This window comes from Lynx canadensis, chromosome E1, assembly GCF_007474595.2.
Source record: "Lynx canadensis isolate LIC74 chromosome E1, mLynCan4.pri.v2, whole genome shotgun sequence".
Lineage (NCBI taxonomy): Eukaryota > Metazoa > Chordata > Mammalia > Carnivora > Felidae > Lynx > Lynx canadensis.
The window spans coordinates 59,830,223-59,842,581 of NC_044316.2; the positions used below are offsets into that span (position 1 = coordinate 59,830,223).

Below are 12,359 nucleotides of genomic sequence, written 5' to 3' on the forward strand. Positions count from 1 at the left end.
ACCTTGGCCGAACTCTGCATCTCTGTTCCCTGGCCCCCCAGTGAGGTGGCGTGGGGTGCGAACATCACGCACCACGCCGTCTGAACAAATGGCGGGCTTCCTCACACGCTGCATCGGAGCTGGGAGAATCAGCAGAGGGCCACGAACACCTCGGGCTTCCGGGCTTCCAGGCTTCCCTCTCGGGACCCTGGAAACTGTACCTGTGTGTTGTTACAGGAGGCTGTTGTTACAGAGCCTGCGGGCCAGAGGCTTGTGAGCCGACGTGGGCCCGCACCCAACTGAGGGAGGTCTCCTCCCCTCACGCCCAACCTGCCACGGAGCCCGGAAGGAACAGGCCCAGAATCCACTAAGAGGGCCAGGGAGCCATCTGAAAAGATGTGGCAGAGCTCAGCGCATGACACGAAGAATAGCTTCCCAGATAGACGGGAAACCGCCACGGGCAGGTTGTGGGCAGCGTGTGCGGGACACGACTTCGTGGGCGTAAAAGTGAGCTCTCCTGGAGGGAACACAACGGACACCTCCGGCAGCTTTTCCTTTTCACCGGACCATCTTCACCTCACGGTACGAGTCATGGTCATGACAAGAATAGCCTTACTGTTGCGATTTTTTTAACAAGTGCTTTAAGCACGTACGTAACAACATGAGAAACTATTCAGGGGCCGCCTGGGGGGCTCAGTGGGTTAAGTTCCGACTTTGGCTCAGGTCACGATCTCGCGGTTCATGAGTTCCAGCCCCACGTTGGGCTTTGTGCTGACAGCCCAGAGCCTGGAGCCTGCTTCGGATTCTTCGGATTCTGTCTCCCTCTCTCCTTCTGCCCCTCCCCTACTCGCACACTCGTGTGTATTCTCTCTCTCAAGATAAATAAACCTAAAAAAACAAATCGCTACTTAGGACCCCATTCAGTGACAAGAGAACCTGCAGGATGTGGCCCACTGCTCTGTACACACACAACACACTCTCGCGTGTACACACACACGTGCACGCACACGCGCACACCAGGGAGGTGGACCCCAAGTGTTAACATGACATCACGAACGTACACGCTGAAATCGGGGGAAGGACACCAGACTTTTAAATGAAGCCGGTCGTATCTGTCTTCCCGCTGGGGAGCCGGGGAGCAGCCGTGACAAGCGTGTGACAGTGAGCGGCCTCCCGGGGGGCCCAGCCAACGGGACCCTCTGACCCGAGCTGGGCTCCTGGTCAGCCTGTCTCAAGTGAGCTCACGGAGTTTGGGGATTGAAACATATTTTGCATCATTAACAGCCACGAACTCGAACAGCTTTTATTGAAACGATACAGATTTGTCATCCGTGGAGAAAACGGCCAGCGTTTCAAGCAGTGTCCCGTTCGCCCCCCCGCGCCGCGGGGCGGGGCCGCCTCACCTGTGCGCGCGCTCCAGCTCCAGCCGGTGCTCCTCCAAGTTCAGCTGGTGCCGCCGCTGCAGGTCGTCCAGCCGCCGGGCCTCGCTGGCCAGCGCCCGCCTCAGCCGGGCCGCCTCCACCCTCAGCTCGCTCACCTCCGCCTGCCGCGCCTCCTCCCGGGCCCGGGCCTGGGCGAAGGCCGTGTCGTAGCGCTCCAGCTCGCGGTCCCGCTCGTCCAGCACCTGCAGGTTGTAGACGAAGTCCTCCCGCAGGCGCCGCAGCGCCCCCTGCGCCTCGTGCAGCTGGCTGTGCGCGTCCTGCAGCGCGGCCTCCTGCAGCTGGCAGCGGTGGGCCCGCAGCGCCCTCCACTCCTCCTCCTTGCGAGCCAGCAGCTGGCCCAGGGCCTGCTCCGAGGGCGGCGGCAGCATCGGGGCGGCTGCGGCGGGGGAGGGGGGCGCAGAGTCAGGGGCTCTGGCCGTCCTTCCGCCGCGATCCCCATCTGTGGCATCGCTGTCGCCAAGCGGGAGGACACTCGGGGCCAGTGAGCAGCTGTGTGGTCACACGTACCTTCCGAAGGGCCCTTTCTACCCTATCCTCACCCTGCAGCAGAGGGAGCGGGGCAGGATGTCTAGGACCACCGAGGAAGGGAAGACGGGGACCGGCCGCTCACCGACGAGAGCCAGGTCCTTTGAACAGGCTCGCGAAGCGCTCTCCCACTTTGCAGATGAGAAAACGAGGCAGCGAAGGAGCTGAGCGAGGACCGGAGCCCAGAAGCTTCCGAGAGCCGGCGGCCCGCCCGTCGCGCACACGGCTCCGCTCGGGGGGCGCTCCCCCCGCCGCACTCGAGCAGCTTCCTCTGCTCTCTTATCTCCAATCCGTCGCGGAGTGGCGCTTCTCTGAAACACAATAAAAATAAAGCGCCGGAGGAAAATAAGATGAAAAAACAAAGGCATATAACACACAAGTCCGAGTCTTTAACATTCAGAGTCCACAGCATAAAGCTCCTTCGTCAACCTGCTCTAGGTGTCTAAGACCTCTCGCTCCTCCGTCTCTGCCAAGGACGGGCCGCGTGGGAGGTGTGGGCAAGGGCTGCCCCTCACCAGGTGAGCCCGAGGCCACACAGACCGCTGAGGGCGCATCACCTGGCACAGAAGGGGTGGATCCCCACGTGTAAAACCACGTGGTGCTCCGGGCCTTGACCTACAGGAACAGGCCGGAGGCCTCACAGCGAGCCCACAGGGTAGGCAGGCTGGGCCCAAGGGCCACTGTCACCCTGGGGACAGACAGCAGCCCTTCTCTGACAACACCTTTCCAGAAGGGCCGGGAGCATTCCAGGCAGGCATCCAGAAGTGACATTTGAGTACCACTGTCATCCCAAAGAATCTAAAATGGGGGTGCCTGGGTGGCTCAGTCGGACTGGGGGAGAGGGACAGTGGGCGGGACTTCAGAGGCCTGAGGTGACACTCGGAAAGGGGGTCACAGAGGTTACAGTGCAGCCACGCCTGAAGTGGTCCCCACAGCATCAACACCGGTCGACCCTGCTCAGCATATAGGAAACACCGACAAACTCAGAAACAGGAGAACTGAAGGGGCTACTTACTGCTTTTTGTTTTCTTTACGGTAACTCTAGAATTCTTAAGCAAGCTACCGCTCTCTGGTCAGCAACACTAAATCAGCAATACTACTTTTGGGGGCATGAAGTTCACTTCACTCCTGAAGTTACTAAGAACAAAAACCACCAACAAAAAATTATCCATATAACCCAATCTGTTACTATAACATTTTGGTAATAGAATGAAAAAAAAAACCAATAAATTCACAAGCATTGGTAGCATGCTGTCTGAGGGGCACGTCTTCTGCTATCACCACACGGGTCTCTGGCCCAATGAGTGGAGTTTGACAGTAATTCTGGCTACAAGTGGGAAGAAGGAAGGAAGGAAGGAAGGGGAGAAAAAGTAAAAGAGAAACTGTCAAGATGGTCCTGGCCGGTATTGGAAAATCCCCAAATAGTGTCAGGACCCCAGAAATAATGTGCCTTTCACAGGAAATGGGTGCCATGTGCTCAGCCACCCCAGCCAACAGTAGAGACACTCGACCAGGTTTTGAGCACAGGTCAGCTGAGCTCACAGAACAGTGCTTAGGACACAGAAAGGGAGAGGGGAAAACAACATGATAACCATCAAAATCGGGCAACAGAGGCCATGCAACCAGCGCGTCTCAGACGACGGAGGACAAAGTACCAAGAACAGGCTCGAGCACGGGGCCCACGAGTCTGGTAAGGAAAAAGCAAGGCGATTTCCCAGGCGAAGCCAGTATCTTCTCGGCACCGACACCAGACCTGAATGACTCCCTTACGAAGGTCCTCCTACAAGAGCAGTGAGACGTGCAGGACGGCGCTGGCCAGCCCCTCCCACAGAGGGCAGCGGGTGTCGAGGGCTCCGTGGAACACAGGCTCTGCGCCAACCCCTCAGCTCAGACACGGACGGCACAGGCTGGGTCTGGCCCGCAGGCCTGCTCTGTGGAGGGGACACTGTTCTCAGCATCGTGTGACAGGCCCTCGTAGCCCCTAACCCTCAGGGCCCAGTCCCAGCCCAGCCAGTCTTGGGGCGACTCTGCAAGAAAGAGGAGCAGCTGAGTCCGGAGGGCCCGCACAGGGCCGTGGAGACAGCGGGGCCCAGCGATACGCCACGTAGTAAGGAATACGTGTTGGCTTCATTCGCGGTTCCTGGCACACTCCTCTGAAGACCCTCACCACGCCGAGCGACGGGAGCTACGGGGGCAGCTGCTGTTAGCTTAGTTTTTGTGCCCAGGTCCTGAAACGATCCCAGGTGAAAGGGTATCTTCTGTTTCTCCGCCCCTGGGCTTATGAGGGCACTCTGGAGCCGGCTGCCGGGGGAACCAACCTGGGGGCTGCGGGGCTGGGACTTTCCATCCCACCCCCCAACTTCCCTTCCAGCGGGAGGACAGGGGCTGGAGGCCGACCCATCACCCATGGCCCACGGCTCAATCAGTCATGCCTGTGTGACGACCTCCACAGAAACCCTCGGCGAAGGGGTCGGGGAGCACACAGAGGTGTCCTGAGACGGCACGGAAGGTCTGCCTCCCGGACACTTCACCCGTCGCACCCGTTCCATCTGGCTGTCCCTGAGTCATACCCTTTAGAATATGCTGGGGAGCTACAAAGAACGTTCCTGAGCTCTGTGAGCTGCTCTAGCAAGCTGAACCCGAAGAGGGGTCGTCGAGGGGTCTTCTGATGTAGAGGCGTCCGGGCGGGGTCGGTCTTGCGGGACAGAGCCCTGAACCTAACCTGTGGGGTCCGTGCTAACCCCAGGCAGTCACTCGGAACCCAGTTCAACCGCAGAGGATGCTTGGTGGAGGAAAAGGCCCCGCACGCACGCAGGCCGAGCTCCCGGAGCGGAAGGGAGGCCTGAGAGGCAGGGGCATGATCGCCAGGGGCAGCCGAGGTCTCCGCCCTGCAGGGTCTGGAGCAGGGCAGCGCCCCTCCGCAGCCCCATTCCTGCTAGCCTCCGGGCCTCGCCCAGTAAGCCGGCTTCAACCTGCCCTCGGCTGCGACACACCCATCCAGCACCTGCCTGCCACCCGAGCGCCACCCCAGGCTCCTGCCCCCCAGTTTCCTTGGCTCCTTCCAAGGCACCCCTCTATCCAGCTGCCCAAGCTAAACACGTGGGATTAGCCTTGACTTCCCGCTTCCTCTCCTCCCCACGCACCTTGGCCACCATCCAGGGCTCTCGCTGCAAGACCCCTGGACTGGCCCCTCTGCTCCACTCGCTCAGGGGTGCCAAAGGGATCCTGTAAGTGGAAGGAAAAAGGCTAACTGCCCAGGGCTTCCCGTTGCACACAGTCCTGTTCTCTCAGGGCTGGGACACGTCAGGCCCTGGAGCCCAGCACCTGCTGCCATGTGCCAGGTGGGGTCAGACCCCCAGGTGGCTCCACCACAGGGAACGGCCCCCTGTCTGCTGAAGCACCTGGCCTGCCCTGGCCTCCCTGGTCATGGTTTCTCTCAATCCCAAACACCCAAGCACCCCACGCTCCGATCACCAGCCCTCACCCTTCAGATGTGTTAATGGATGTATAAATGAATCACAGAAAAACTACAGACTCACTTTTAAGAGTGTCTCATTCAGTAATAAAGGAAGCTACTGGCTTCAAGTTCAGTCAGTGGCCAAGCACCTTCCCCAAGCAGACAGCTAGGATGCGCAGAGGGCACCTCGGACTGGGTTCTGAGCCCCAAGCCCCAGCACACAGAAGGTGATGACAACAGTTCATTTCTTTCAGGAGCAAACCCCTCCGATTATATTTCAGGTGCTACAACTGTGTAACCACAAAAACTGAGGCTGGTAATATAAAATTCCACCAGACACAGTTCCCTTTCTTAAATTCATCCATTTACTCATTTAAAAAGTATCTGTTTAGCACTCAGTAGGTGCCAGGGACTGTTTTACCTACTGGAGACAGACAGTAAGGTCACTGCACCGATGGTCTGTCTGTCAGCCTGGGGCAAGATGAGAGCGGCTGAGGACACGGGGCGACTCTGCACAGAAGCCAGGGAAGCCCACGAGGGAAGAGCAGGAAGGGGTTCTGCGTGGCCTCTATGAGGCTTGCACGTCCCGGCCAGGTCACGGTCCCTGTGCTGGCTAGAGGGCTCCCAGGACCACGGGGAAACCGGGGTTACGGCAGGCCAGCCACAAAGCCCAGGGAGAGCCCTGGTGTGGAACTGGCGACCTCCACGGTTAGGGATTCGTCCACGCTGTCTATCTACTGGCTGCCCAAAACACCCAACACCCAACACACACACACACACACACACACACACACCCCAACTAGCAGGGGAGCTGTATGAGCGAGGGGCCAGTGTGGGGCCCAGGAGCTCTGGAGTCCGGCAGTCTTGTCAACAAAAACCGACACAGAGGCCGCCCACATGACTGCGCCCACTCACAGGGACAGGATCAGGATTCAAGCAAACACACACCACTGAACAACGCCCCTGCTACCGTGATGACTCAGACTGTCTCCCCAAGTGCCCATGAGTCACCACTGTGGTCCTTCACAGATAACACACCACGGTCTGCGAGGTCAACGGGCCTCCCTGCTTCTGGAGACTGCTCCTCAGCGCCCTGTCCTGTGTCACGGGCCCCGCCACCAGGTCTGCCTCTTAAATGCACTGGTTGCACAGCCACCCACAGGAGTTACTCTTGTAATACAGACAGCTGACCACATGATACCACGCCCGTGGCTGTGGCCACCTGCAAGGTAAAGTTCAACCTGTTCGGCATAGTAAACGAAGAATGAGGGGACAGGGCCTGGCCCTTGCTGCCCACCGCGGCTCCCTCCCTAGAGAGACCGGCTTCTACCGTGCAGGCCAGATTCTATGGCACTCAGGACCCACAAGCAACCTGACACCAGTGCCGGGTGCCCCTTTCCTCCTCACCCCATCACAGGACAGCCTGCGCCCTGCCGCCCGGTAAATCTCACCACAGGATAACCCTAAAAGCCCCGAGGCTGACATTAATGGGCTTTAAACATCACAGCTTCAGAGTCTGGACGCAATCTGCCTGTCAGCCAGCAGATGTCCCCGACAAGCACCCAGTTTTCAGGGGGAGCCACGTGAAACTTCTGGGGAAACGGCAGAAAAATCTCCACAGAAGGGAGAGACCCACAGTTAAGGTGGCTTTGCTTGCGGCAAACACCTCCACGGTGTTCTAGGAGGGCCTGTGGGGTCAGCCGGGGGTGGAGCAGGGACGCGCCAGGTCACGTCATCGCCTCGATCTTCTCATTTGTAAGACACGGAGCTTTCTAACCCGTTTATCTCAGGCAGATGTCGTACAAAAGCACCTGCAGACCCCCGGGTGTTAGGAAGATGGAAACAACCCCTCGCGAAAGCCCTCGTTTCCCACCCACAGAAAACCTGTTGGTCCCACACAGACGCAAGCCCCATCTGGAAGTCGACCTCAGTCATCAGTTCCTCTGAATGTGCCCCAGTGTTAAGACAGGGCTGCGAGGAGCGTGGAGCAGTTTGGGACTCACTTGCCGGAGCCCCACCAGTGCTCTGCCGCGGGCGACCCCGACCACACGGGCCAGCCGGGTCGGAGGCCGGGGGGCAACACCTGGGGCTTGGCCTTCCACACTCAGCACAGGGAGGGAGAGGCTTCCAGTGAGATCCTCAGCTCCTCACAAACTAGGACAGAGCCAAAGACCGCCCGAGCTGCAGGTGGGGTCCGTGCCAAGTCTGCTTGACAGCCGGCTCCCCGGTTAAGAGGGAGGAGTTCAAGACAGAGGGTGCGTCCCAATGAACCACAAAGAGGCAGCAGGCAGATAAAGAGCTTTCCAAGCGCAGTGGGCTCTGCAGGGGGCTCCCCTTGCCCTGGGGGTGTCCCCACCTCCCCCACAGTGACTAGATGCAAGGAGTGTGACACGATGCCCCTGATCCACAAAGACCCTCCCCCTCGCCTAGACCGCCAGATAGAGTAGAACACGTCGGAGATAAACCAGGGGGTTACCCAACCCACACACACAGGATTAGGATCAATCAGAATTAATCGCCCTCTGCGGCTGACCACAACTTTGAAGCAATTTCTTTTACAATAAACATTTGATAATTACTAATTGGAACAGCATCGTGTAACCTCATTAAAACACAAGCAGTTACAGACTCTACAATTTACACAAAGGGGCCATTTGTAAAGGCTAAAAGTCGGTCGCTAGACGCTTATGAACAGGCTGTTCACGCACACTGGCCGAGCAGAGAGCCGTCCAAAGCGGGGGTTTCTCTTTACCTCCTTCCTCTGAAGGACTGTGGCTCGGGATGGATGCATTCGGCTTTGGACTCGGCTACTAGTAAGATAAGTCCCTAACGCAGAAGAACTCAGGCCTAACCTCACCAAGCAATGTCATCTTGCTGGAAGTATACTTAGTGAGCTTAATTTACAAACCACCTCTTGTGGTGCTCGAAGGCAAGTCCAGAGACGATGGCTCATCTGTTCTACACGCAACACGGGGGCTCAACGCCAGCCCCCCGAGAATGGGCCACCTGAGCTACACTCAGCACCCGCAATCTTCAAGGGTATCTAGGGGATGGATGAAAATCACACATCTGTGACCACGAGTCTGTTTTCCCATCCTTCACTGACTGCCAAACAGCACCCACAACCATTTGTAAACTCTGAAACAGGAGCGATGAGCCACGGGTAGGTCTGAATTCCACCAGTGGCCCTTGTGGGGAGCGAGGGGTGTGCGGCACTTTTCTATGTGCATTTACACCTGCCAAATCCCTTTGCCAAAACAAACAAAAACAAACATGGAGTAAATGAAAAATAAAATAAGTAAGTAAAGGGAAACCGAATCATCTTCTAGCTAAGAGCTGCTGACTTTTTTTCTTTATTTATTTAAGTAATCTCCACCCAACATGGGGCTTGAACTCACAACCCTGAGATCAAGAGCCACTTTGCCTCCACCAATGGAGCCAGCCAGGTGCCCCAAGAGCTGCTGACTTTGAGAATCACATGGTTTACATACCAAAGCTTAAAATCATAATGAAATACAGGGGCACCTGGGTGGCTCAGTCACTTGGGCGTCAGACTTCGGCTCAGGTCATGATCCCACAGTTCCTGGGTTCGAGCCCCGTGTCAGGCTCTGTGCTGACAGGTCAGAGCCTGGAGCTTGCTTCAGATTCTCTGTGTCCGTCTCCTACTCACACTCTGTGTCTGTCTCAAAAATAAATAAACATTAAAAAAAAAACATAATGAAATACAAACAGAAACAACTGAATCTAACCTCATCACAAATGATTAATATAAATGAAAACGATACAAAACAAAAAACACGGGGCGCCCAGGTGGCTCAGTCAGTTAGGCAACTGACTCTTGACTTCGGCTCAGGTCATGATCTCACGGTTTGTGAGACAGAGCTCCGTGTTGGGCTCCACGCTGACAGTGTGGAGCCAGCATGGGATTCTCTCTCCCTCTCTCACTACCCCTCCCTCTGCTCATGCACATGTGCACTCTCTCAAATAAAACATTAAAAAAAAGAAAAAAAAACAGGGCACCTGAGTGGCTCAGCTGGTTAAGCATCCAGCTTCAGCTCAGGTCATGATCTCACGGTCCGGGAATTCAAGCCCCACACTGGGCTCTGTGCTGACAGCTCAGGGCCTGGAGCTTACTTCGGATTCTGTGTCTCCCTCTCTGCCCATCCCCCACTCACACTCTGTATCTCTCTCTCTCTCTCTCTCTCTCTCTCTCTCTCCCAAAAATAAATTGAAAAAAATATTTAAAAATTTTAAAAAATACACTAAAATAACTTCATAAAAAACTTTATATATTGTAAGGATAAAAACAAAACAACTGTATGCAAATATTATCCTCTAATAGGTTTGTTTTTAACAGAAATATGGGCCAGAAATTCTGAAATTACTTCATATGTGGTCTAGGATTGAGCAGATAAGTAAATACATTGAGGACAATAGGAACCAGATTTAGAGAGGAAAAGAAATGTAGAATGAACCTTGGGATAATTAATTGGAATTGGAGATATCAATATAAACTCATAGCCTTTAATATACACACAGATCTATACGCTCAGAAATAGATACAGATGTGTCTGGTGTGAATAAATATAGGTTTCCTAGCTCCACCCACTGAGAAACCCAAAAGACAACGACCCTCCAGTAGCAATAAAGCATACCTACAACCTGATCTTGGTTTCTAAACACCTCCTTGGAAACTAAAAGGGGGTGGCGCCTGGCTGGCTCACTCAGTGGAGCTTGCAACTCTTGATCTTGGGGTTATAGGTTCGAGCCCCAGGTTGGATGCAGAGCTGACTTGAAAATAATAAAATATCTTAAGAAAGAAAAGAAAAGAAAAGAAAAGAAAAGAAAAGAAAAGAAAAAAGAGAAGAAGGAAGGAACTAAAAGGAAGCAGAGCTCCTTAGAGAAATGACCGACTCAGGCCAGGTCAAGGAAACACAACATGAACCTGGTGCATCTGGTGGTGCCAGAAAATAAGGGCTCAAAAATGTTAGGGGACATGCTGAAAGGACACGGAAGCCAACCTGAAAAGCCTCCTAAAGCTCAAATCTGGAAAATCAGCAACAAAATAAATTATAGCAGTGGATTATAACCAATGGTGGGGGGGGGAGACACAAAGTAAAAACACGTATACCAACATAAATGGATAGAAAAATGGCGAGAAGGGAAGGTTCTTGTGGGACCTGGCTGGCTCAGTCAGTACGGCCTGCGACTCTCGATCTCAGGATTGTGAGTTCAAGCCCCATGCCAGGTGCCTACTTTAATATATAGAAAGAATAATGGAAATTAAAAAAAATCTTCATTTGGGAAATATGATTAATAATAGTTTCAGAAAACACCTGTTTGTAATGGTAGAAAGTATGGCTAGAAACAAGTTATTTATATAGCCTCAAATTACCTCCCCACAAGGTGTTTATTACTTACAAACGAAAAAATAGTAACTTTATAAAGGAGACACCACCTAAGCCACTTAACCAAAGTGCCACCACTAATGGACAGAGCAGCATCACCTGCCTCCTGATAGGACGCACCGGAAGTGCACATCTTCGCTGTTGAGGCTTTCTTATAACAAATGCATAAGCTGGAGCACGTTGCTGGCTCAGTCGGAAGAACTGTGACTCTTGATCTCAGGGGGTGGGGGGTCAGTTCGAGCTCCTTGCTGGGTGCAGCGATTACTTAAAAATCGGGCGCTGTGCTGACAGCTGGGAGCCTGGAGCCTGCTTGAAATTCTCTCTCTCTCTCTCTCTCTCTGCCCCTCCCCTGCTCTCCATCTCTCTCAAAATAAATAAATAAACTTTAAAAATAAATAAAAGTAAAATTAAAAAATGCACCTTGAAATTAATCACGAGGAAACCTAAGACAAACCCAAATTAAGGAGCATTCCACAAAACAGGTGGCTCCTAAAAAGTGACAGGAAGACTCAGGGATCGCTCCAGACTGCAGAAGAGTAAGGACCGGAATCCTCGAGAGTAAAGTCATGGAGCCGTATGTGCGGAGTCTGCAGGAACGCTGCTTCTGGAGGAGCGCTAATTCCCTGGGTGCGCCACGAGACCTGCCCCGACCTGCCCGCAAGAGGAGACGTAACATTTGGGGGAATCTCTGCAAAACGTGCGGGGTAGTCTTTGTACTACTTGTGCAACTTTTGTGAAAGTCTCAAATAATGGCGGGGGGTGGGGGGTGGGCGGGAAATCTCTGGGCCAGGCGGCCTGGTTTGAGCCCATCCTCACCCGCCGCAGGGCTGGCGCAGGGCTGCGGCGTCCCCACCTGCACGGCCCACCCGGGGTCGCTGTGGGGACCCGAAGGGCCCGAAACCCGCGAGGCGCGGCGGGTCTGCGGGGGAACCGCACGGCTCGGGGCGCGGGACCCCGCGGACCTGCCCCCCACTCCCACCCCCGGGGCCCCCGGCCGAGCCCAGGACCCCGCGGACCTGCCCCCGCCCCGGCCCAGAGTGCGGGGCCCCGCGGCCCGGGTCCGCCAGGACCACCAAATCTCGGGGGCTTCCAGCCAGACCCGTTAAAGGTGACCCGAAAAGCGGCAACGAGCGCACCTCCCACGCGAGGCGCCCAAGTCCGCGGCTCACCCGGAACGACCGTCCGCCGCAGCCTCCGGCCCCGCCGCGTTGCCATAGTGACCCGAGTCCGACGGCCGCGGTGCTGGCGCGCCCACTGCAGCGCTCCGACCCCACCGGAGGGAAACGCGAGGCAGGAAGCAGGGTTCCGGGCTCTTTTCGCCCGCCCCACGCGCAGGCGCCGATGGGACCTCCCGCCCACCCGGGACCTCCCGCCCACCCGACTCCCGGAGAGGATCCGCCGACTTCGCCAGGAGGGCGGGGCCGATGGCGAGGGTTGGGGGAGGCCGGAGGGGCTGAGGCTCCCCAGCTGGGCCCGGGGGAGGCAGGACGCGAGCTACTGGCTGCCTCCAAAGGCCCGGGCTGGGAGCTGCTCAGGCGGGGGCGAGAC

At 55.9% G+C, this 12,359-nt stretch overlaps 1 protein-coding gene across 1 annotated transcript in view; it reads right to left on the minus strand.

Moving 5' to 3' along the window:
• CCDC57 (coiled-coil domain containing 57) overlaps positions 1-12,136 on the minus strand; it is a 103,555-nt gene extending 91,419 nt beyond the window's left edge. The window contains exons 1-3 of the mRNA XM_030295893.1: positions 11,948-12,136; positions 2,032-2,257; positions 1,383-1,797 (exon numbers count right to left, since the gene is read on the minus strand). Of these exons, the coding sequence (XP_030151753.1) occupies positions 1,383-1,789 (407 nt within the window). The 5' untranslated portion in view covers positions 1,790-1,797; positions 2,032-2,257; positions 11,948-12,136. The remainder of the gene's footprint in view (positions 1-1,382; positions 1,798-2,031; positions 2,258-11,947) is intronic.
• Positions 12,137-12,359: the final 223 nt, after the last annotated feature.